The 26,118-nt window shown below is 43.6% G+C and overlaps 1 protein-coding gene across 1 annotated transcript; it reads left to right on the top strand.

The window, feature by feature from the left end:
* Window positions 1-3,396: 3,396 nt before the first annotated feature.
* On the top strand, window positions 3,397-25,465 carry SMIM34 (small integral membrane protein 34; the record flags this gene model as incomplete). The annotated part of the gene is given in 3 exon segments (XM_079705295.1): window positions 3,397-3,439; window positions 25,066-25,434; window positions 25,437-25,465. Coding segments are annotated over 3 exon segments (441 nt in total).
* Between the last annotated feature and the right edge of the window lie 653 nt (window positions 25,466-26,118).

The following is a 26,118-nucleotide window of genomic DNA, read 5'->3' as shown; positions in this document are numbered from 1 at the left end:
CCCCAGTATGTGTGCCTGCCTTGTTAATTGCAGCAAAATCCCTGAGATCATGGCCTCTGAGAATAAGAGCTGTCTTTCCCTGACTTCCTTGCAGCTAGCAAGGTCCTGTGTATGAAGTTATGGCCAGTTGAAGTGGGAATGATGAGGGCAATTTCCCAGTGAGCCTTGAGAAGGAAAGGATGCGTCCTCCACTCCCCTATCTCCCTTCCCCGTGGCTGGGACATGGATCAGGTGGTGAGCCAGTTTGGACTCTGGAAAAGGACAGTGTATTCACAGATGGCAGAGAAATAAGAGTCTGGGTCCCTGGGCCATGGCATGGGGCAGGGTCTGGTCAATCACCAGCTCAGACTTTAGAGGAAAGGGAAACTAACTCCGATCTTCCTTGGGCCAGTGTGATTTTGGTTTTTGTTAAAGTAACAGAATCAATATCCTAACGAATACGCCTTCCTTATGGGACTGAGACCAAAGGTATCATGTTTCCATATTTGTTGCAAGCACACTTCCCCACTTGCTACGGGACAGGACTTTGCCCTTTTCACTCGTACCCTCACCATGGTGGCTCTATCCTTCCCTTCCTCTCCTGCCTCCTCTTCCCCCCCATGCCCACCCTTCACACACACACACCCCAAACACACGCTCATACCCACAGGAACACACATGCACAGAGAAACACAGAGAAACACACACAGATACACAAGAATACACACATACACTACCTACTCACATAGCGCAGTTGAGATGCAGAAGGAAAAAAGTCCTGCTTCAGAATGTGTACCAAGGGGAAGGTACTCAGTTTTCATGGCAGGAGGGAGGGTTGCATCCACCACCTCAAGAGCTCAGGGGAAGGCGTGGGTGTGGTCAAGGGGCAACACATGGGACTGAGGTGGCAGGGCCTTTTGAGGTAACGTGCCCATCGTGGTTGAATTGTGACCCCCCTCTCTTAGCCCTTCAAGTCCTAACCTGTGTATGTGACCTTATCTGGAAATAAGGTCTTTGCAGATGTGATCAAGGAAGGTAAGGTCATTGGGGTGGGCCCTAATCCAATGTGATTGTCATCCTTATAAGAAGAGGGAAATTTGGGCAGAGATAGGAGTGATGCAGCTGCAAACCAAGGACCACCAAGGATTGAGGGCCACCACTGGAAGCTGGGAGTGGAAAGGAAGGATTCTCCCGGTCAGCTTTCAGAGGAAGCAGGGCCCCAAGACCCCGTGATTTCAGGCTTCTGGCCTCCAGAACGGGAAGGCAAGGGGTTTCTCTTGCTCAAAGGCACTCAGGCTGGGCTAGTTTGTTCCAGCAGCCATGGGAAGCTCACACAGCGCCTCTGCCCTGACCACCACTCCAGAGACAGCGCTTTCCTCCTGGCCCTTCTCCTCACAAGACAGAGATTCCCTTGGAAACTTCCCTCCCAACTGAGAGCTGGGAAAGGAATTCAGGGGTGGAGGCAGACGGTACCAGGGACTTGCTCACGGCAGTGGAAGGAGCCTCGTGAGCATGGCCTGGCCTGAGGGACTCAGAGGACGTATGACCTGGGTCTCAGCCTTCTTCCCTGACTGCCCTCGGTCACCTGCGCCGTCCTGAACACTCGCCTGCCTAGGCATTCCTTAAGAGGGTGGAATACTTAAATAAAACATACTTGTTAGAAACCTGCACATAATATAAATTAGAAGCAACACATAAGCATCGCTGGCCATCCTCCAATAGGCGAATGGGGCCCAGTCCTTGCTTCATGTAATAGACAGCGATTCCTTTGTGGACTTGGGGGCAGGACTCCCAATGGGACATCTCTTGGGCAGAAGCCTGGCAGAGTTACTACAGTCCTTGAGACCAGTGGTTATTTGCGTCAGAGTCCTTTGAAAATCTAATGAAAGCTATGATCCCCCCAACTCGCACACAGACACATTTTACCCACAATCTTGGGGGTTCTTGGGCCCCTGGAAGCCCACCTATGACTGCTGGCATCTCCTGGCCGCGTGTGACTTCCCTGCTGTGACAGACACAGCTGGCCCCTAGTGAAGGAAAGCAGGCTGGGCCTGAGAGTTTGGAGAGGGACCCAGAGCACACGTGGTCCACAGCGTGATTCACAGCGGCAGGCAGACTTGGGTATTCCAGGCACACAGACTAGTTCTTTATCACTGGTTCCCTTCCCCGCTGAGGTTCCTGCCCCTTTTAAGGCAGAGGGAGATCCCATGAGCTTTAGTCCTCCCCGTCGTTGAAGCACCAGGCATTCAGCTCACTTCCCCACACCCCTCAAACCTCTTATAAGCCACACATGTTCAAATGCTTGTTACCATATTTAAAATTTTGGGTGAGCATTCGTAGAATGCTTGCTAGGAGCCAGGCACTGTTCTAAGCCCTTTCAAACTAGAATCTCAGTGTTTTGTGCACAATATTTTATGTGTTCATTGAATAGGACAACATGCCTTTTGAGGTATTAAAAACATCTTTTTAAAAAACTAGAGTCTTTTATCATGATGTGTAGTGTGTGTTTTGTTAATATCACTATGATCCTTTTAGAAATTGGATGTGGGTTCTTGGGGGGCTCCGGAATAAGGAAGTATGATTGCCCATGGATAAACTCTGCCATAGACACCCCTGATCCTACAAGCAGAAAACAAGGGAGCAAAGCCCCAGGTGGAGCTGCAGGCAGACTGCCGAGCACCCCCTCCCCTATTACCCAAGCCTCCTGCTGAGGGGGTGGGAGGCTGCCACTGCTGCTGAATCCCAGACGTCCTCAGCCAGCCAGCAGCTTGGACAGACTCTTGATGGACTTGTGAGATTTTACTAGAAGTTGGAAATCTGGATATTTATTTGATTTTTTTTAAAGTTTTTGGCCTCACCCCACGGCATGTGGGATCTTAGTTCCCCAACCAGGGTTTGAACCCACGCCTCCTGAATTGGAAGGCAAAGTCTTAACCACTGGACCACCGGAGAAGTCTGGATATTTTTTGAAATCTCCTGATTTTTGAATGTGGACAACTAATTCAATTTATTTTTTTAAATGTGTGGGCCAAACAAGCTATGACCTTGAACTGACTTCTGCTCAAAGACCACTGATTTACAACCTCTGCTTTAAGGAGAAAGAATATCTCCGGGCCAGCCCCAGGCCACACTTGATAGAAACCAGAGTCAGGGAGGGGAAGCTGCATCTGAAGGACTGCCCAGGGCTTCCCTGGTGGCGCAGTGGTTGAGAGTCCACCTGCTGATGCAGGGGACACGGGTTCGAGCCCTGGTCTGGGAAGATCCCACGTGCCGCGGAGCGGTTAGGCCCGTGAGGCATGGCCGCTGAGTCTGCACGTCCGGAGCCTGTGCTCCGCAACAGGAGAGGCCACAACAGTGAGAGGCCCACGTACCGCAAAAAATAAATAAATAAATAAATAAAATGAAGGACTGCCCGCCATGGTGGCAGAGGCAGGTAGAATCAATGGCAGCAACCCCCGAGGTGTGGGCCTGGCCAGTGGACCCTCAGATCCCAGCCCTCTGATAGGATGCTGCATCGGGCTGTCTTTACCTGGCGCCTCCCATTCAGATGCCAGGCCCCTCACTCTCTGTCAGTAGAGAAGAGGGCATTACAGCTCCAATTTTGCTCTGCAGATTCTTGGAACCAGTTGTGGAGTCCGCCCTGGAGAGGTGAATCCACTCTATGAGCAGACAAACCAGGCTTGTCTACAAGACTGAGGGCTGACCATGGACTGGGGTACACTAGCCAATACGAAGAATGGCATGGCACCTCACGTCTCCTGGAGGCACGCAGCCTGGCTAGGCGAATGGCTCCAGATTAGATATGCCCCACGTGCAATTCACCAGACAGCTGGCCTTGGAGAGCAAGCTCCCTGAGGTTTAACTAGACCATGGCTGTCACTTAAACTGCTGAGGAAACTGAGGGTCAGCGAGGTTCAAGGACACACCCAAGGTCATCGCTTACCTGAAGGAGAAAGCCGGCAGGAGGTGTGCTTCCCTAATGTCTGCCCTTGCTGACAATTCAGGGGTTCCTGGGGGTCTGTGAGGTGGGGAATGAATGACGGGGCTCTGATTTTATTCTTTTATGCACACTAACTCGACTTGATCGTTCTTTTTTTTTTTTTTTTTTTGCGGTACGCGGGCCTCTCACTGCTGTGGCCTCTCCCGTTGCGGAGCACAGGCTCTGGACGTGCAGGTTCAGCGGCCATGGCTCATGGGCCCAGCCGCTCCGCGGCATGTGGGATCTTCACGGACCAGGGCACGAACCCGTGTCCCCTGCATCGGCAGGCGGACTCTCAACCACTGCGCCACCAGGGAAGCCCGACTTGATCATTCTTTACAGGATGTCATTTAATAATATCAGACAATTTACTCTCCAAAAGGGTCCTCCTGGTTCCCTCCCTTTCTAGGCCCTTTAATGGCTATTGTTATTCTCCTTTTTAGCCCTTGTTTGTCTAACCTTTTGGTTTAGTTTGTGTCTTTTAGGCTCCAACAGTTTGAAGTAAGGCTCATGATGGCTCAAGGAATTCAGCCAGTTCCAGAGGAGAGTGGCCCAAGTCCCTACAGGTCCTTGGAACAGTCAGTGAGGGACTTCTATACCTCTAGGATAGGCTAGGGTCTGTGGCCCCCATCCAGCAGGAAGAAGTTTCAGAAGAAGAGACCTTCGGCCCCTTACCCCTTAAGAATAAGGGTGTAGGGTCTCTCAGGGGGGAACGAGACAGGCTGACCCTTTGCTGCAGTGCTGCAGTACTTGCACCTGGACACACCTCAGGCAACAAAATACAAAGAAACTGTATGAGCTAAGTACAACTGCATGCATGCACAGTTAGGGCAAATTCTGGACAAAAGATACAAAGAGACCAAAAAACTCAACTGTCAATTTTGAAGAGCCCACAGGCAGGGGGTCCAGGGCACTGTGCATGCCTCCTGCCTGCAACACCATCTCAGGGGTGGGCAAAGCACCTAAGTCACCACTCCCCCCCGACCCCTGGACACACCCTTATTCTCACCGCATATATGGAACAAGCTCGCCTCACCTCAGCGAGCAAGCAAGCAAGGGAACCTATTGTTTGTTCTCGCTCCCCCTTGCTGCAGCAGGGACCCCATAAAGCCTTGCCTGAAAAAAAAAAGTATCCTAATACCATCTGCACTGTATACCTAGAGGTCTGCTTAGAGAGACAGAAGGTAGTCCAGCTTCTGAGCTGGGCCATTTTAAAAAAAAGGCAAACTGAGCCAAAAAGAAGCCAATTGCAAATTCTGATAATATGGCTTGAAATACTGTCTTTGCCCTGCCCCTGAACTTCAGTTTCCCCTCAGGATACTATGGTAATTCGACAGTAGCCATAACAAGAATTAGAAATAAGCTGACAGGCAGAGAAAACTGTTATGGATTCCACAATCTCTGAATCTCCAGACAAGCCTGTGTGTGACTTGTGTGTTAATGCGTGTGACTCTCTCCAGAGGATGCCCGATCTTAAATCCACATCAGTAGATGGCTTCTCTATGGGCACATACATACTAAAAAAAAATGAGAAGTAAATACTAAATCAGATTAAGGGAGATAGCCAAAGGCTATGAGAGCTTGAGGACAAAAGAAATGTACAGAAAGCTAAGGATGGATTGAGAAGTGGTGGTAAATTCTTTAACTGATTCACAAACAAATATAAATACAAATACAGAAAGGAGTCAGGGACTTAGAGCAATTGGCCCCTCAGTTTCCTCGGTGTGTCTGCTTAAGGTCAATAAAGCCAGGTGTCTTAGATATTTCCAGAAATACGGGGTTTTGTCTTCCAGTCTCCACGGGCAGAGGAAGGCGCCCTGGGTGTGGCTGCCCCCTGGTGGTCAGGTTGAGAATTTCCAATGCACATGGAGCCCCGAGCACCTGGAGCCAGGTGGGTGCCTGCTTGGGGCCGGCGAGGTTCTCCGGGTGGGCTTCAGACATCCTCTGGAGGCTAAACTTCTACTCGCTCATCAAGTTCAGCAGGACAGAGCCCACCATGGTCATCATTACGAAACAGGAGGGAGACAGAGAAGCAGGCCGCTGGAGGGGCCTTGGGAGGCACCTCCTCCGAGCAGGGGCCCTGGGGGCTCAGAGTTCTCAGGAAGTTGCTAGGACCGCTTCTCCCTTCCTCTGTGCTGGAACCTGCCCACCCCCTTTCTAGGAATCTCTTCCCCATCCTTTCCAGCCATTAGGAAACCATCTCTCACCCAGACCTCAGCCCCTTTCCATTCCAGGCCTGTGACCACTCATGCTCTCATGGAAGAGGCTCAGCAAATTTGGGGTGACAGTAACCTAAGTGACCCCATTCAGATATTGTCACAGGGAGGAGGAATGGGGAAAGTGGTTGCTTGTCTAGGGCCCCACGCCATGGGTGGTTTTTTTTTAATTTATTTATTTCATTTATTTATTTTTGGCTGCGTTGGGTCTTCGTTGCTGTGTGCAGGCTTTCTCTAGTTGCAGTGAGCAGGGGCTACTCTTCCTTGCGGTTGCACGGGCTTCTCATTGCAGTGGCTTCTCTTGTTGCGGAGCAGGGGCTCTAGGCACGCAGGCTTCAGTAGTTGTGGCTCGCGGGCTCTAGAGTGCAGGCTCAGTAGTTGTGGCACATGGGCTCAGTAGTTGTGGCATGTGGGCTTAGTAGTTGTGGCACGTGGGCTCAGTAGTTGTGGCTCGCAGGCTCTAGAGCGCAGGCTCAGTAGTTGTGGCGCACGGGCTTAGTCGCTCCGTGATATGTGAGATCTTCCTGGACCAGGGCTTGAACCCGTGTCCCCTGCATTGGCAGGCGGATTCTTAACCACTGCACCACCAGGGAAGCCCCCACCCCCCCACTGGGTGTTGTCCCTCTCACACCAGACAGGCGCCAGAAGCTGGCTCCTCTCAGACTACAATGACCCAGTGCAGTGGGAGGGAGTGTGAGGTGGGAGGATGGGGGCTGGCCTCAGCCCTGGGGGCGGGAAGTCTTCCCCCAGGACGAGGAGGGGGCTCTGGGCTAACTTGGCAATGAGTGACCTTAAGGAAGCATGAGGAATGGAGAAGGTGGCTTCTTTGCAGAAAACCCGGGAGATCCATAGAAAAGAACCCAGGTTTCCTAACTGCTTTTTAAACATAGCTTTTCTGTGAGAATTCAGTGGGCGATCATATTAATTTCCTGTGGCTGCCATAAATGATGACCACAAAATTGGTGGCTTGAAACAACAGAAAGGTATCCTCTCATGGTCCTAGAGGCCAGAGTCCAAAGTCTGGGTGTCAGCAGGGCCTTGCTCCCTCTGGTGCTCTGGGGGAGGACCCTTCCCACCTCTTGCAGCTTCTGGTGGCTCCTCGGCTTGTGGTCATGTCACTCCAACTGCTGTCTCTGTCTCACTTGGTCTTCTGCTCTGTGTGTGTGTCGTCTCCTCTTCTTATAAGGACATCAGCCATCAGATTTAGGACACCACCCCAGTTGCTCCTGTAAACCCAGTTGTGATTTTTCTCAAGTGATGTTTTCACTGCATATTCTCATCCTTCAACCACGGACTTTATCACTGACTTTGTGGCTGATCAGTCAGGGTCCAGTCAGGAAAAAAGAAACTTCACTGTTTTGGCAGAGAAATTAATAGGAAGAATTGCTTAAGCAGGTGTTAAAGAACTGAAAAGGCGAAAATGGGAAAACAGGCAGAGAAAACTAGGAGGTCCTAATGGCAGCCAGCAGCCAGCAAACAGAAAGACAGGAAAAGGTTGAGGGTCTTGTTACCCTGTCTCTTCTTTGAAGCTGATTGCCCTGCAAATCCTCCCACAGGCTGCCTGAAGCAGGGAACTGGAGGGAAGGTTGTTTATTTGGGGCTAAAATGTAAACTAACCCATGGGGGCTACTCCTTGGATATCAGAAGCTGCCTTCCAAGCTTCCACGCTGGACACATGCGAGGTCAAAGCTTCTTGCCTGTTTTATTTTAAAGGGTGGCCTTTCTGATATTTGTGGCAAAAAGAAAAGAAAAGAAAAACTCCAAAGTTTCATCTATTAAGCAAGTCCTCAAGAGCTGGCAAGACTGAACCCCTCCTTGTCAGGGATGTGTGAGCAGCTGAGGGCATGCACATGTGGGCTAATGCTGCATCAAAGGAGGAAAAGAAAGAGAGAAAGAAAAACATCACCACATAGTCAAGTCAAAGGGAAGGAGGGAGGCCCACGCAGTGCCAAGGAGGACACGAGGGAGAAGGTGCATTTTCCCTGTGCCCACGTGTTCACAGGACCTTTAGGAGAAATTGAAACAGGTGTGGAAATTTTGTTTTTTGATGCAGCCAGAGGAGGATGAGAACATTTGATGGCTGCATTTTTCAAGCTGATTTCTTGGATCAAAGACTTTGGGGCCTTATAGAGCACTGAGGCATTCAGGGTGTCACTCCCCCCAGTTCATAAAGGTCACAAGATGTCAGGACACACTGAACTTGGGAAAGACTCAAAGTGGATGTACTAACAGGGCAAACCACAGCCATTGACTCTGTGCATGTCCCACTGCTGGACAGCACTCAACTCTGTCGGACAGCAGACCACAAAACTCACATCACCAGTAAGGTACAGAATCACTGGGTTTTGGAGAAAGGAGGAGCAGTCTAGACTAGGGTTTGGCCAACTATGGCCCACAGATCAAACCTGGCCAACCACCTATTTTTTGTTTGTTTGTTTTGGTTTTGGTTTCGGGGTTTTTTTGTTTGTTTTTTTGGCCATGCCGCAGGGCTTGCTGGATCTTAGTTCCTCAACCAGGAATGGAAGCCGGGCCATGGCAGTGAAAGTGCTGAGTCCTAACCACTGGACTGTCAGGGAATTCCCCTGTTTTTGTAAATAAAGTATTATTGTAACACAACCACACATTTATTTACATATTGTGTAAGGGTGCATTCCTGCTACAGAGGCAGAGATGTGTTCTTGTGACAGAGATCATATTGAATCACAAATCCAAAAATATTGACTATTTAGCCCTTTACGGGAAAAAAGGAGGCTGACCCCTGTTCTAGAACGATCCTGAATTTTTTAATGACTTGGCCATACTTGGTAACGTTGGCACCATACGGCTCAGGGGATGCACATTCTTGAGCATGCAAGTACAGGAGACACAGGTGAGAGGCAGGTAGGCACTCTCTGGGGTCAAACTGAGGCAGGCCCGGTTCTTCCAAGTTTTGTCTGTTAAGCATGGAATACCAGAATTGGATTTTTTTTAAAAAAATCAATGACTATTGAGTTATGTACTTTACAATTTTTTTTAATGCTTTTGTGTGCATTATGTGTAAAATCCACATATCTAACCATTGTTCTAGAAAACAGAGCAGCTCCCGTGTGGCTGTCTCATCAGCTCCCTCTATTGAAAACCCTTGAGCTGGTCACCCAGGAAATCCGTCTGGGGCAGCTCCCTGGGGATGGCCTGCTTGTAATAGCAGCCTCTCGCCACAGGGTGGCAGAGCATCCATGGGTACCTCGGAGCCCTGCCCCGCAAGAATCCCGGAGTCCAGAGTCTTCAGGGACCTTTTGGAAAGAGAACGTCTAGTGGTGGTAACATCAGGACAGCCTACACTGAACTACTGAATCAGTAATTACCGGGGGCACAGAATCAGAGGGAAAATGAATTACTGAATTTCAAAGGGTTTTTGCAATAAAGTCAGGGCAAGCTGCACATACATAGTTTTCACATCTCTTGTGAGGCAGGCTATTTCTCTTACACAAGGGAACATTTCTACAAGAAGATGCAAATCAGGGACGGAGATGGACGTCTAGGGGATTGGATTTAAAATGTTTGGAAACAAGACTTTCAAACATACTAGCATAGAAACAGCTGATTCCATGTAAAGAGTTGATGTGCTCATTGCAAACCCCTCACTCTTAAAAAAATAGATTTGCCTTTTCAATAGGTAACAGACACATAGTAAAAAACAAACAAACAAGTCATTTAAAAGGAAACTGCCGGGCTTCCTTGGTGGCGCAGTGGTTGAGAGTCCGCCTGCCGATGCAGGGGATACGGGTTTGTGCCCCGGTCCAGGAAGATCCCACATGCCTCGGAGTGGCTGGGCCCGTGAGCCATGGCCGCTGAGCCTGCGCGTCCGGAGCCTGTGCTCCGCAACGGGAGAGGCCACAACAGTGAGAGGCCCGTGTACCGCCAAAAAAAAAAAAAAAAAGAAACTGCCCAAAGGACAATAAAAAGATTCTTAGGTCTCTTTTTAGAAATATTCTTTGCATATACAAGAATATACAGCTTTTATATACAAATGGCGGACAACACATCAATCTACATCATGCTTATTTTTTTCCTACATGTCAAGATTTTGAAGATTGTTCCTCTTCAGTACACAGACATCTGCCTCATTCCTTTTGATGCTTGACTAGGATCCCATCGCGTGGATTTCCATACTGTCCTTACCAGTCCTCTCTTGATGGACATTTAGATGGTTTCCAATCTCTTGCTTGCAATGACCAGACCTGTACATATGTCCTGGAAATATGCTCACATCACACTGAAGTCCCCCACATTCCCAGCAGATGACTGAGTGGTCAGAAGGCATGTGTGCTATAAAAGTTTAATAATCCCAATTATTTTCAATAATAATAATAAAAACTGACTTCTATGAGCTGTCACTGTGTGTCAGACACTGTTCACACTGTTTTGTATACCGTGGTGAACACACTGTGGATGGATAGACCCACTTTGCAAATGATCTTTACTTGTCTACCAGTAGTAAATGAGATCTCTTTATAATTCTGATTTGCATCTATACTGTTATGGGTGAGAATATTTTTTCTGTTTAAAAGATACTGTTACTTCTTTTTCTTTTCTTTTTTTAAATCATTTTTTTTCTTGGACTTCTTTTTCTGTGACTAGCTGTCTATGTGCTTTGATCATGTTTCTGTTGAATAGCTGACCTGTTTAATTTAATATTTAAAAACTTTTAAATATTAACAAATTTGACACTTTACCATATGTGTTGCTAATGCTTCCCCCAAGTTTATCATTTATTTATCTCTTGTCTCGATTGATAGTATTTTGCTTTTGCCATGAAGCCTTTTTTTAAAAAAAATAAATTTATTTATTTATTGGCTGAGTTAGTTCTTTGTTGCTGTGTGCACGTTTTCTCTAGTTGCGGTGAGCGGGGGCTACTCTTTGTTGTGGTGCACGGGCTTCTCATTGCGGTGGCTTCTCTTTGTTGCGGAGCACAGACTCTAGGCATGAGGGCTTCAGTAGTTGTGGCTCACAGGCTCTAGAGCGCAGGCTCAGTAGTTGTGGCACATGGCCTTAGTTGCTACTCGGCATGTGAGATCTTCCTGGTCCAGGGCTCGAACCCGTGTCCCCTGCATTGGCAGGCGGATTCTTAACCACTGTGCCACCAGGGAAGTACCCATGAAGGCATTTTTAATTCTTATGTACTTGGATTGATCAGTCTTGTCTTTTGTGACTTCTGACTTTTGTGTCATGCTTGGAAAGACTGCCACAATCTGAGATTATAAAAATAACTCTCCCATGTTTGCTCTAGTTCTTTTATAGCTTTATTTTTTAAAATTATAATTTAGCTCCATCTGGAATTTATTTTGGCATAGCAAAGTAGAGATCCAATTTAACTCTTTCCCAGATGTTTACCCAGTTGTCCCATGCATTTATTAGATAACCAATCTTTTCTACACTGATCTGAAACATTCTCTTTATTTTATATTATTTTCCTGAATGTTTTTGAATCTATTTCTGGAATTTATTCTGTTCTACTGGTCTGTCTGCCTGTTTATATGCTGGAATCAAGCCCTTTTAATTTCTGTGGCTTTACAATATGTTTTAACATCTTGCAGGGATATTTCATTACTTTCTTTTCCTATAATTTTCTTGGCTATTCTTGCATGTTCAATTTTACATATAAATTTTAGACTCAACTTGTCTGTGTGAATTTGAATGGAGCAAGGCTCTCAAAGTCTTTGTCTAAATAAGAAATTTAGCAAATTTATTTACCTCACGCTTCTTGTGAAAGAGGAGGGAAGCCAAACAAAGAAAGTTAACAAAGATATTTCCTTTGAGGAAAGTTATCAATTTATATCTCTGCCAGAGTCAACATAATTAAGTAAAACGACAAGTTTGAATGATAGCTTTGGGGGAAGTCAAGTTTACTTTTCTCAGAGGCAACCTTGAAAACCCTGGGGATTCGCCTATTCATTTGTTGGAATAATACCTGCACGGATGGGTGTTTATGATGAAGGATGCTGTCTGCTGCTCTCTGCAGCTGCAGGGGAAGAAGGACCATTTTCTCCTTTTGATTTTGCTGTGATTTTTCAAGCCTAAAAGTTGGAATTCTATTCGTTGAAACTGAAAGAAATATGGACCTGAAAACACGAAATATATCATTGGAAAGGAAAAGACAAGAATAAGATCATTAACAAATGGAGTAAGGGCTCTGAAAACTTGGCATTTAGTGTAGTCTGGAAAACAAAACAAAATGAGAACAACAAAACCCCAAAATCCTCTGTTGATCTTTTGTTGGGATTGTACTAAATCTATAGATGAATTTGGGAAGAATTATCATCTTTACACAAGTGAGCCTTTCTAAGAATATGAAATATTTGCATCTAGTCAAACCTTCCCTTTTGTCCCTCTTTTTAAAGATTTTCTCTGTGTGAATCTTATGCATTTATTGTACTCATAGGTGTCTTATCATTTTTGGTTCCAATTGTAAGTAGAATCTTGTCTTCAATTATATTTACAAAGTTATTGCTGTTAATATAGATTCTTGGATATTGATTTTTTTTAGTATTTATGTTGTACCCACTCAGCTTACTGAAATATCCTACTAATAGTTGGCTAATAGTTTTGCAGTTGATTCTCTTTATTTTTCCAATTATCCTACTAATAGTTGGCTAATAGTTGCTAATAGTTTTGCAGTTGATTCTCTTTATTTTTCTGATCATACAGTCAATGATAACTTTTGCCTTCTCTTTTCCAGTTTTAGTACCTCTTGTCTAATTGAATCGAATAATTCCTCCAGTATAACATTAAATGACAGTGGTGATAATGGGTGATTGTGTCTTTTCTTTCTTTATTTTCCTTCCAGTTTTATTTAGCTATAATTGACATACAGCACCATACAAGTTTAAGGGGTACAGAATAATTAATGATTTGCCTTACTTACATCATGAAATGATTACCACATAAGGTTATGGAACATCCATCATCTTACATAGATACAAAATAAAAGAAAAAAAATATTTTTTCCTCCTGATGAGAACGCTTAGGATTTACTTTCAACTTTTATATGTAACATGTATCAGTGTTAATTACATTTATCATGTTGTACATTACCTTCCTAGTACTTATTTATCTTATAACTGGAATTTTGTACCTTTTGACTGCCTTCATCCAATTTGCCTGTCCCCCACCTCTGGTAATCACAAATCTGATCTCCTTTTCTATGAGTCTGTTTGTTGTTGAAGTATAATTGGCCTATAACTATGTTAGTTCTTGGTCTACAACATTGTGATTCAATATCTCTATATATTTCAAAATGATCACCAGGATAAATCTAGTTACAATCTATCAACATACAAAGATATTACTTATTATTGACTGTATTCCCCACACTGTGTATTTCATACCCATGATTCATTTATTTTTTAACAGTAAATTTGGACCTCTTAATCTCCCTCACCTATTTCTCTCATTCCCTCACCTTCCTCCTCTCTGGCAGCCACTTGTTTATTCTCTGTATCTATGACTCTGATTCTGTTTTGTTATGCTTGTTCATTTGTTTGTTTTTTAGATTCCACATATATCATACAGTAATATTTTACTATTAATATTTGATTTATTTTCTACATAAATCATACAGTATTTTACTCTCTCTGACTTATTTTACTTAGCATAATAGCCTCTAGGTCTATCCATGTTGTCACAAATAGAAAGATTTTGTCCATTTTTTATGGCACAGTAATATTCCTCTGTGTTTGTGTGTGTGTGTGTGTGTGTGTGTGTGTATGTGTGTGTATGTGTATCACATCTTCTTTATCCATTTATCTATTAATGGGCACTTAGGCTGCTTCCATATCTTGGCTATTGTAAACAATGTTATAATGAACACAGAAGTGCATATATCTTTTCAAATTAATGTTTTTGTTTTCTTTGGATAAATATCCAGGAGTGGAATTGCTGGATTGTATGGTAGTTCTATTTTTAAGTTTTTGAGGAACCTCCATACTGTTTTCCACAGTGGCTGCACCAATTTCCTTCCCATCAGCATGGCACAAGGGTTTCCTTTTCTCCACACCCTTACCAAAAATTATCTGTTGTCTTTTTGTTAACAGCCATTCTGACAGGTGTGGGGTGATTGTGTCTTATTCCTGACTGTATCGATGTCCTTCTAGTGTCTCACCATTAAGCATAAGTCCAGTTTCTGACTTCAGATATATTTAATTTAGCATATTAGAGAAATATCTATCTTCTTATTTATCAAGATTTTAAAAATCAGGATGGAATTGAAATTGAACAAATACCTATCTATCATCTATAAAGATGAACACATTTTATTTGATTATTCTTATGGTAAATCACGTTAATGGATTCCTAATATTAAACAATTCTTTCATAATTGGCATGTCTGCATTTGTTTGTGGTGTATTATTCTTTTAGTGTACTATTGGGGTCTATTGACTAATATTGTATTTAGAATACTTACGTCTTTATCCAGAAGTGAAGCTGGTCTGTGGCTACCTTTTATCATGGTGGTTTTATAGGGCTAGGTTATCACCAATGTAGTGGCTTCATCAGAAAAATTCGGAAGATTTTTCCTTTCTCCATGCTCTAGAGCTGATTAAAAGCAGCCTTCTTTATCAGTAAAGGTTTAGTAGGATTCACCTGTAAAATCAGCAGAACCAGATTCTTCTCTGGGTGGATGACTCTTTCACAAGTTTTTCAGCATCTTCTATGGTAACCGATATTTTCTGATTTTTAAAATCTCTTTTGGGATCAGTTTTGGTCATCTATATTTTCCTAGAAAATCATTAGTTTGGTCAAAGTTTTCAAATTTATTTGCACAGAATTGAGCAGGTGAATTGAGGAATCATTTCTTTGATTTTCTCTATATCTATTGCTATTCCATTCACAATTCTTATTTTGTATATTTGTTCTTTGTCCTTTATTTCTTTATTAGGGTAGCTAATGGTTTATGCATTTCCTTCCTCACTTCCCTCCCTCCCTCTCTCTCTCTTTCTCCCCCGCTTCCTTCCTTCCTTCCTCCCTCCCTCTCTCCCTCTTTTGCTTTCTTTCTTTCTTTCTTTCTTTCTTTCTTCAAGGAAGCAGTTCTTAGATGTATTATTAGCATTATTGATTTTCTGGCTTCTAAATTCTGCTCTTATCCTTTTTAATAAACCACTCCCCACCCCCACTTTCTGTCGACGGACACTTAGGTTGCTTCCATGTCCTGGTTATTGTAAACAGTGCTGCAATGAACATTGTGGTACATGACTCTTTTCAAATTATGGTTTTCTCAGGGTATATGCCCAGTAGTGGGATTGCTGGGTCATATAGTAGTTCTATTTTTAGTTTTTTAAGGTACCTCCATACTGTTCTCCATAGTGGCTGTATCAATTTACATTCCCACAAACAGTGCAGGTGAGTTCCTTTTTCTCCACACCCTCTCCAACATTTCTTGTTTGTAGATTTTTTGATGATGGCCATTCTGACCGGTGTGAGGTGATACCTCATTGTAGTTTTGATTTGCATTTCTCTAATGATTAGTGATGCTGAGCATCTTTTCATGTGTTTGTTGTCCATCTGCATATCTTCTTTGGAGAAATGTCTTTTTAGTTCTTCTGTCCATTTTTGGATTTTTTTAAATATCTTTATTGGAGTATAATTACTTTACAATGGTGTGTTAGTTTCTGCTTTATAACAAAGTAAATCAGCTATATATATACATATATCCCCATATCTCCTCCCTCTTGCATCTCCCTCCCACCCTCCCTATCCCACCCCTCTTTGTTTGTTTTTTTGATATTGAGCTGCGTGAGCTGTTTGTATACTTTGGAGATTAATCCTTTGTCAGTTGTTTCGCTTGCAAATATTTTCTCCCATTCTGAGGGCTGTCTTTTCATCTTCTTTATGGTTTCCTTTGCTGTGCAAACGCTTTTAAGTTTCATTAGGTCCCACTTGTTTATTTTTGTTTTTATTTCCTTTTCTCTAGGAGGTGGGTCAAAAAGGATCTTGCTGTGATTTATGTCATAGGGTGTTCTGCTTATGTTTTCCTCTAAGAGTTTTGTAGTGTCTGGCCTTATATTTAGGTCTTTAATCCATTTTGAGTTTATTTTTGTGTATGGTGTTATGAAGTGTTCTAATTTCGTTCTTTTACATGTAGCTGTGCAGTTTTCCCAGCACCACTTATTGAAGAGGCTGTCTTTTCTCCATTGTATACTCTTGCCTCCTTTATCAAAGATAAGGTGACCATATGTGTGTGGGTTTATCTCTGGGCTTTCTAGCCTGTCCCATTGATCCATATTTCTGTTTTTGTGCCAGAACCATACTGTCTTGATTACTGTAGCTTTGTAGTATAGTCTATCAGTGCTTTATTCCTCTTTAAGGCTAAATAATATTACATTGTATATAGAGACCACATTTTGTTTATCCATTCATCCACTGGTGGACATATGGGTTGTTTCCACCTTTTGGCTATTTGAGTAGTGCTGCTGTATGCATTCATGTATGAGTATTTGTTATATACATAGGAGTGGAGTTGGTGGATAGCATGGTAATTTTATGATTAACTTTTTGAGGAACCAACACACTCTTTTCTACAGTGGATGTGGATGCAGCATTTTACTTCCTTACTAGCAGAGTTTAAGCATTCCAATTTCTCCATATTCTCACCAACACATGATCATTTCCTTTCTTTTTTTTTTCTTGTGAAGTTATATCTCATTGTGGCTTCGATTTGCATTTCTTTAATTACTAATGCTGTTGAGCATCTTTTCATGTGCCTGTTGGCCATTTGTTCCACTGGTTATTTTTAAACATACTTTTTATAATGTGGCTAATCCTGTTTCTTGAACAATATCCATTAATTATCTAATATGGATAAAAATAAAATTAGAATACTACTAATTGTCCTGCCTATCCTGACCACATTTTCTGATGATTTTTTCTAAAGAAATTTCTCCTCCTCTACCTCTTTGTTCCCTATTTCAGCATCTTATTTCTTTCCTTTATGGCTTGAAGTCCAGTTTTTATTAGTTTATTGTTTGTTTATATGTTTTTTTCTCTCTTCCCACTAGATATAAGCTCCTTGAAGGCCAGGAATCTGTCTTGTCATCATTGTACCTCCAGCATTTACCTAGTACAGTGTCTGAGTGGCATATAGCAGCAACAGCAGCAGAGGATTATTCAGACTAGTCCTCTGGGCTTGGCTGAGGAAGCCAGGCTTCCCTCCTTCCCTACTCTGGACAAAGTTCCTGGGAGTCCTGGTCAACCTGGGAGGCCTTAAGAAGGAAATAAATATAAGATTTCCTATGAATCAGATAACCAAGGGCTCAAGTAATTAATTGGGAGAAGAAATGAGGTGTGACTGTATTTGCCCCTTGGAGTCCTTCATGTCATCACAATTTATTATCCTTTGTTTATAGCAGAAGTTCAGGTCAGGGAAGTGACTTGACCACAGTCCCTCAATTAATAAGTGAGAAAGCCCCAACTAGAACCTGGGTCCTCCAATTCCAAAGGCTCTGAGCTTTCCTCTGTAACTCCCTGGAGACAGCAGAGAAGAGTAATGTCCCTAAGTGCTAGAAGATGACAATGAAGGTGAAAGGAAGGTCAGGAGTGACATATAAGTGAGAGACTTTTTTAAATATGCAAAACATCTTTTAAAAGTCCTTTGGGAGGTTGTACCCCCTGCAAAGGCAGAAACACCTGCAATCTGTGTTCTTGGCCGTATGACTCCTGGACATCAGCTTTAATGTCCTTTCACAGTGCAGGGTGTCAGACTTGGTTGGTGGGGCCTTCCTCCCACACCCAGAAAATACTTCTTAGAAAGAAGGTCAAGTGTGGATATAGGCATTTATTTACTGACATTTTAAAAATACCATTTCTGGCCCCATGAAATGCAAAAGCACTTCTTTTCTTTTTTTCTCTGTTTTGGAATGTCAAATCCATATCACTGCCACCTTGATTCCCAATTTAGCCATTCTCTAAGCTGACTGGTTCTTCAGTAACAAAGAAAAGCCATGGCTCCCTGGGAGAGTTCAGGTTCTAAAGTCAAAGGAGCCAGAGGGTATTGGGGTCCTTCCTCTCAGAGGAAGGAGGATATTTGCCCCAGCTCAGTCAACTATTTACTGGGTGAGTGGCTTTCCTTGACTGCCTTGAGGTTGGTATTTGTCTAGACTGAACCAGAAGGCCAGAGGAGACATACATAAGTGGGAAGGAAATTCTTGGCCCATGTGGTGGTACATTTTGCTGTTATGTAAGCATTCAGGAATGACAAATAGTTGGCATCACCCACACTGCATAAGAAGGCAGGCAGCTGCCCAGCCCCTGTGACTACAATCTTGACCATCCCCACCCCAGGCACAGGGCACTTTTCCTTAGATGGTATCATGTGGCCACAGCCATGACAGAATATAGAACCCTTTTTAAAAACAGCATTTGTATTTTTCTAGATAAGCCTGCAACTTTATTTTCCCATCGCCTATCAGGGCTTTCCATGTTAAACAGCAAGGTGAGGTCTGCAATAAAGTAGAACATACAGGGGCTTCCCTGGTGGCGCAGTGGTTGGGAGTCCGCCTGACGATGCAGGGGATGTGGGTTCATGCCCCGGTCCAGGAGGATCCCGCGTGCCACGGAGCGGCTGAGCCCGTGGGCCATGGCCGTTGAGCCTGTGCATCCGGAGCCTGTGCTCCGCAGCGGGAGGGGCCCACGTACCGCAAAAAAAAGAAAAAAAAAAGAGAGAAAATAAAGTAGAACATACATGCAGAAAAGTGAACACAATTCTAGGACGTGCCCCGAGTTGAACAAAGCCCTGAAACGGGACATGACCAACACCCTAGAGCCACCCCCCCACCCCGCCGCCTCCTCTAGTCACCCTCAGCTGTAAGGTACCTATTACCTTGACTTGTAACATAACGGTTTAATTTTGGCCAACAGGGAGGGTTTCAAGGTCATGGATATGTCTCAGCAATGACAGTCTACAAGTCAACCTGTAGGACAAGCAGTCCGGAGAATTCATGGGACTCTGGGTCCAGCTTGAAAGTGACATTCGCGGTGTGGAAGAAGAAGGCCTTTGGCACCTACAAGCTGTATGACATTGGGTAAGTCTCTTCTCTGAGCCTGAAAGGCGTTCCCCTCTTTAACTGGGAACGATACTCCCGCCTTGCAGGAATTCTAAGAGGCGGAATCCAGGAGGAAAACGCCTGGCACAGAGCTATTTCCTAATGTCAGTGCTCCCTTGGTGGTATGGATGAGACCAAAGGCCACCTTTCCTTACATCTCCCCTATTTTTCTGGAGCTTATCCCTCCAACGTCCCACACTGACATCCTGTGGAACTGAATGCCGAAAACTTCTGACTTCACAGATGACATATGCTCCAAAGCCTGCACCACTTGGGCGCCAGCTTCCCAAGCATGTTCTCTCTCTCCCGAGGCGGCCAGTGCTGGCAGCCTTCTTGTTCAGACACCCTCACAAGGAGCAGCTCTTCCCTACACCCCAGGCTTCCTCCCTGTCTCCCTGGGACCAGAGGATATTGACCCTGCTGCTCCTCCACCTTGCAGGGGAGGAAACTGCAGGAGGGGTGGGGACTTGCCCAGGGTTACACAACAAGGACAAATTGGGAACTAGAGCCCTGACTCCCCGCCCTCCTCACTGCCATTTGCCCCCCTTAAAAAAATTTTTTTTTATTGGCTACGTTGGGTCTTCGTTGCAGTGTGCAGGTTTCTCGTTGCGGTGGCCTCTCCTGTTGCAGAGCATGGGCTTTAGAGCGCAGGCTCAGTAGTTGTGGCGCACGGGCTTAGCTGCTCCGCGGGATCTTCCCGGACCAGGGCTCAAACCCATGTCCCCTGCATTGGCAGGCGGATTCTTAACCACTGCGCCACCAGGGAAGTTCCCATTTGCCCTTTATCATGAAGGATCTCCAATCTGCCCCTTTTCACTTCCCACAGTGGGTGTTGGGAATCCCTGTCTCTGTGGCAGAGCCAGAGGTACCAGGGTCCAGCCATCCCACAGCAAGAGACAGCAAGAGCCTAGATAGAGCTTTGACAAAGATTTACATTTAATGAATGGGTGTGTTTAACATGGTTAAACTTCTTTATATTCATAAAGAATATACAGTGAGCATTCTCCCTCCCATACCTGCCCTCCATCAACCCAGTTCTTGCCTCCCCAGGTTCCTCTTGCTCTTACTTTCTCGGGCATCCTTTAAGGGGCTCTTCAATGTCTACACGAGCAAAATCAGATCTGGATGATTTCCCCCCCTACTTTCTTACATAGATGGTAACATACTCTCTTCTTTGCTGTTTCCATTTAACAAAACATCTTGGAGATCTTTACACGTCAGTACACAAATAGCTTCCTCATTGTTGCATAGCCGGGTAGTATTCCATTGTGTACCTATATTATATTATTGAAATACAATCCACATCCCATGAATGAGACATTCATTTTTACCTCATGGATGCTAGTGCTATAGAGTTCACTGTCGTACACAGTCTGTTTTCTATTTGTTAGGAAAACTACAGCATCATTGCATAATTCTTGACGGTAATAAATTTGAATAATCAGATTTCTTACGAAAAAATTCACCCACTAAAAGTCTATGATTCAATGGATTTTAGTATGTTCACAAATATCACCAAATCAACTGCAGAACACTTTAATCATTCCCCAAATAAGCCCTGTATCCCTTAGTTATCACCCCTTAGTCCCCTACCCCAACCTTAGACAACCACTAATCTACTTTCTGCCTTTACAGACTTGTCTATTCTTGACCTTTCATACGAATGGAATCATACAACATGTTGTCCTTTGTAACTGGCTTCTTTCACTTAGCATAATGCTTCCAAGGTTCATCTATGTTGTAGCATGTATCAGTACTTTATTCCTTTTTATTCCCAAATAATGTTCCATTATATGGATAGACCACATTTTACTTATCTGTTCATCAGTTGATGGACATTTGGATAGTTTCCACTTTTTTGCTATTATGAATCATGTTGCCATGAACATTCACGTACAAGTCTTTGTCTAGATATTCGCTTGCATTTCTCCTGGGTATACACCCAGGAGTGGAATTCCTGAATCATATGGCCTATTTTAAAATTTACTTATCTAGTCCCTCATTGATGGAAATTTGATCAAATTACATCTTAAAAGCCAACGAGCCTCATGAGTTAGGCAGGTCAGGGCCACGTTAGTGAGAATTCAGAGAACAGTAGCTGCATCACAGAACCGGCCCAAGTCTTCCGACCTTTTCTCCCGGCATTCCCTTTTCTCCCGGACTCTTCTTCCCACCCGTTCTAGTTAAATCTGCTTTGATTCCAACGTGGCCTGTGATTCAGGGGTGTGGGAAAGAGTAGCCCCGTTCCTCACAGCCTGACCCATGAGCCCATCGCCCACTTATCCCTGAGGGGGACCCAACTCCCTCAGCTGTGTCCTCCTGCACAGGCTCCTTCCTTTCTGGGTTTCCTCATCCAGGACAGTCCTAGAGGAAGCTGGTGACTGACTCTTGACCATGGAGTTTCCTGGCCCTGTGACAACGGGTCTCTGCCACACCTGACAATCAGCCACACCTGCAACAGGTGCAGAACAGGGAATTTCAGGAACCCTCCAGGCTGTAAGCCAGCCTCAGAGAGCTTCCTGCCACCACTGTCCTGGATGGGACCTGCAAGAGCTGGAGGCTCCTTGGTACCAGCATGTTTGTAAACAACTCGTGTGCTTTGGATCTTCTCATCAAGCCAATGCCAGGAAGTGCTTTCTATTCTGAGCCAACAGGTGACAGATCGACTTCGATCCTCTGATTAATTGAAGGAGACAAAATGAGTCCAATTTCTCTCTGCTCAGTTTCTACTTGGTGCTTCCCTAAGATTCTTTGGGTGTCTCGTTGCTATCTACTCTTGAAACTCAGTGCAGCCTGACTCCAGTAGGACTGTGATCATTTGCAAAAAGAAGTTATTCTCTTTCAATGGCAGCTGCTTATACTTGCCTCTTTAAGAGTCAAGGAAAAGACCACCTCATGGAACTTGAGTATTCTGCTCTGACTCAAGGATGAGCAGTTTTAGAATTTCTTATATATGTCACATTATTAATTTATAAGTGCAAAACAGCACAGATGAAAAGCTTTGTCTCTTCTATAGGATACAGAATATACCGTCTAACTTATACATTTATAAAGAAGGTAAAGAACAATGTACTGCAATAATTAAAATACTGAGTTTCTTTCATGTGGAAAATGGACTGGCTTTCAAATAATTTAATGTTCTGTAGTACTTAGTTGGGTATATTTTATATGTATTTGAACATATTACATCATTCTATAACAATCCACAGAAAGGTCTATAAGTTTATACATGCGTTCCAGGTTTAAACAAGTTCTCTTGCCCTAATTAAAGTTTGTGATGTTCTTGTTGGGTTGATTTGTTTTTCAATAATTATGGGAACATTTTCCCTTTCCTTATTTAAGTTCTCAAACCATTCTATCAACAGCGGTAAAAAATTCCTGATCACTGTACTGTTTCTTATGAGTGACAAATTTTATATAATGAAATCTGTTTATTTGGGCTGTGACACATGTGGTTTGTACAGTTATTTTTAAATGGTTTCTCCCTTAATCTCAAAGTAATAGATTATTCATTCATTCGACAACTAACTATAATAAAACTACTGGTCTCTCTGAGCCTTGCATTAGCAAAATGAATTAACAACAAGTGAATATCAAATAGAAAGCACTTATGGAGCACCTTTGGTCTACCCAGCAGGTGATGGGATTTATCCTATGACATGTCTGGATACATCTGTGTTTACATAGAGCAAGAAATGAGAATTTGAACCCATAAAACAGCTGGAAAATGTCTCACAGTACTACGTCTCTGACTTTTATCATTTCATTTTCACTGGCTCTCCTAGTAGAGAAAACAGTTTTGAGTTAAACAGCAATTAAGATCTTAATCTTCTGGTCTTGGAAGGGCACACAGTGTCTTTACCCAGGGGCACTTCACCAAGGAGACCAGGAAAGTGCCCACTTGTACTCTTCCATTTTTAAATTAATTTCTTTTTGAAAATAAATACACATGGTAGAAAATGTACAAAAGGGCATCTGTGAAAAGTACATCCCCTCCTCCCAGTTCTCTTCCCCATGGGCAACCTCAGGTACCAATTTCTGTATATTCTCCCAGAGATATTTTACACGTATATAAGCTTCAAGCAAATACCATACCCTCCTTTATACATAGGATCGTATCAGCTATATCACTATACACTTTTTTATTTGTTAAGATTTAGTACCAAGAAAATTTTTTGTTACTTTTTATGGTTGCAGAGTATTCCACTGCATGGATGTTCCAAAATGGATTAAACCATCTCCCAATTGATACTATTCAGGCTGTTCTTAAACATTAGTCATCACAAGCAATGCTGCAATGACTAATCTTAAACATGCATTGTTTTGGACATGTTCCAGCATATTTTTAGGATAAATTCCTACAGGTAGAATCGCTATGTCAAAGGTACATGCATTTGTAATATCAATAGACCTTGTCAATCTGCCTTCCATATTGGTTGTATAAATTTACACTCTCACCAGCAATTAAGCAAGGTCCTGACAACCCTGCAGACATATCCAGTGTATTCTGAGACATCATGAGTTTGCAAACCTGATAGATAACAAAATGTTATCTTGCTGCAGTTTTAATTTGCATTTCTCCTATTATGAGTGATACTGAGAAGCTTTTCTTATGTTCAAGGTCCATTTCTTTTTCCGACCTAATTGTCCATATCCTTTGTATATTTTCTACTGGGGTTTTCGACTTTTTCTTATAGAACTGAAGCTTATTAAGAAGTTTAGTGGCATAAATTGCCATTTTTCTCTGGTTTGTCATTTGTCTTCTGGTTTTATAGTATGCAATCACTTTAAAATTTTCAATGTAGTTGAATTTAGCATTTTCTTTCTTTCTTCTTTTTTTTTCCACCTCTGAGTTTTTGTGTTTTGCTTAGAAAGGGATATCCCACTCTGAGATGATAAGGGGGAAAAAATCTACCATGCTATTTTCTAGTACTTTATTTCTTTTTTTAATGTTAAAACCTTTGATTTATCTGGACTGTTTTGGGGCATGAGGTGAGAGATGTGAACTCACTGCTGTCTTGTTTTAATGCTACTTATTGAATAATCCATCTTTTCCTTCCTGATCAGAAATACCCCTTTATTATCTACCAAATTCCAATTCCAACTCTACTGATGTTATTACTCTGTTCCTTGGTCTTCCTGTCTATGTATTATGTCACACTGTTTTAGCTATTGTAGTTTTATAGGGAGACTTTTTAGGGAAAGCTGTACTTGGTTCTGAAGAGCCCCTCATGCCCTTTGCAGAGCCCAGTAAGCCCCACCTGGGCTGTGGGCAAATAAAGCACTCATTCATTCAAAAAATAGTAAACATTTCTCTGGCTGGCTTGGTTTAAATTTCTGGCTAAACTAATTTCCACTCATCACTCTTTCAGAGTTTTCCTAATTAGGAAAACTTTTTCAGTATGCAGACTTTGTCTATTTCACAAAGAAATCCTACTGATCTTTTAATTGCAATTATGTTAGTTTTATAGATGATCTTAGGGACAATTGACATCTTTATGATGTTGCATTTCCTATTCAAGAATTTGGTGTTCTGAACTCTCTTGATTGTTAAAAATATATTGACATGGAGTTACTCAGTTTTCCTGGGTCTCCCCCATCTATACATGTTATTAAACTTTTGTGTGATTTTCTCTTGTCTAAAAGGAATAATTGACATGTATGTTGTTAGGCTTCTGCCCATTGAACAGAGAAAGCCTCGTTCAGCAGTCCCATTTTCCCACTGATGTAAAGACACTGCTACACTGCTATTGGCTTGGCCAGGCAAACTTTAGTCCAGAATGCTGGGTCTCATCTGGACCTCTCTGTTTCTCAGGGGATCAGGGAGCCCCCAACCAGACCCAGGCCAGCCCTGTCCTGGGGCACCTGCTGAGGGACCACTTGGAGGGAAGGAACAGCACCAACTCCACCAGGGCCCTGAAGCTTCCAGATGGGACCAGTGCCGCCTGGTATATCCTCACCATCATTGGCATCTACGGAGTGATTTTCCTCTTCCGACTGGCCAGCAACATCCTCAGAAAGAACGATAAATCCTTGGAAGATATTTATTACTCAAATTTGACCTCTGAACTTAAGAAGAAAGGGCTCCAGAGCAAGGCAGCCAAATGCTCTTCACTGCCCGTTAGCAACAGAGCTGTCCTGCAGCCCAACCAGGCCAGCCTGGGGATAATGTGTGGAAACAGCAGCCCCACACTGAAATCCAAGGAATCCCTTGAAAGTCTAGGCAAGCAGGCCTCCGTAGAAAAGGCCCAAACTTCTTGCTTTGGGGAGCAGCTTTGGATTTAACTGGAACCTTGAAAGAGGAGTCGAGCCCTTGAGTGGGGCTGGAAGAGCATCACTGAGCCACTGGTGGAGGGGGGTGTGACCAAAAGCCAGCATCCTGTTTCCTTCTCAGGCTTTCTGGTGCTTTGAGATGAGCAGGGCTAGTGGCTTCCAGCCCAACTCAACCTTCACGGGAAAAGCCTGTGCTCCAGGAAAGGGCATGGGACATCCAGTGATCTTAGAGTAATCTGGGAAACTCTTGGTGTATATGTGAAGGTGGCCTCTTGTCATGGAAAGAAGGCTGAATTTGGAGTCAAATCCCTTGGATGAATATTCAACTTCTAGAGGGCCACATGAACTTTGAGTGGCTAGTGGCTCATCTGGAACATGTGAGGGTTGGGATATATGGTCCCAGAGGGCCATTCATTCTAAAAACTCTGACTGGAATATCGAACCAAAGTTGTCAATATCAACATCTTCATTTTCAGAAGTTCTTCATTTTCATTGAGAGGGTGGGGACCATTGAAAAAAAGCGTTAGTTTTGGAGTCAGAAGAATCAGACTCTAGTCTGAGTTTGACCATTGACCACTTTGTTGTCCTTGCACAC

This window comes from Hyperoodon ampullatus (genome assembly GCF_949752795.1).
Source record: "Hyperoodon ampullatus genome assembly, chromosome: 5".
Lineage (NCBI taxonomy): Eukaryota > Metazoa > Chordata > Mammalia > Artiodactyla > Ziphiidae > Hyperoodon > Hyperoodon ampullatus.
The sequence above is the reverse complement of the archived record's forward strand: the minus strand, read 5'-3'. Positions and strand labels throughout refer to the sequence as shown.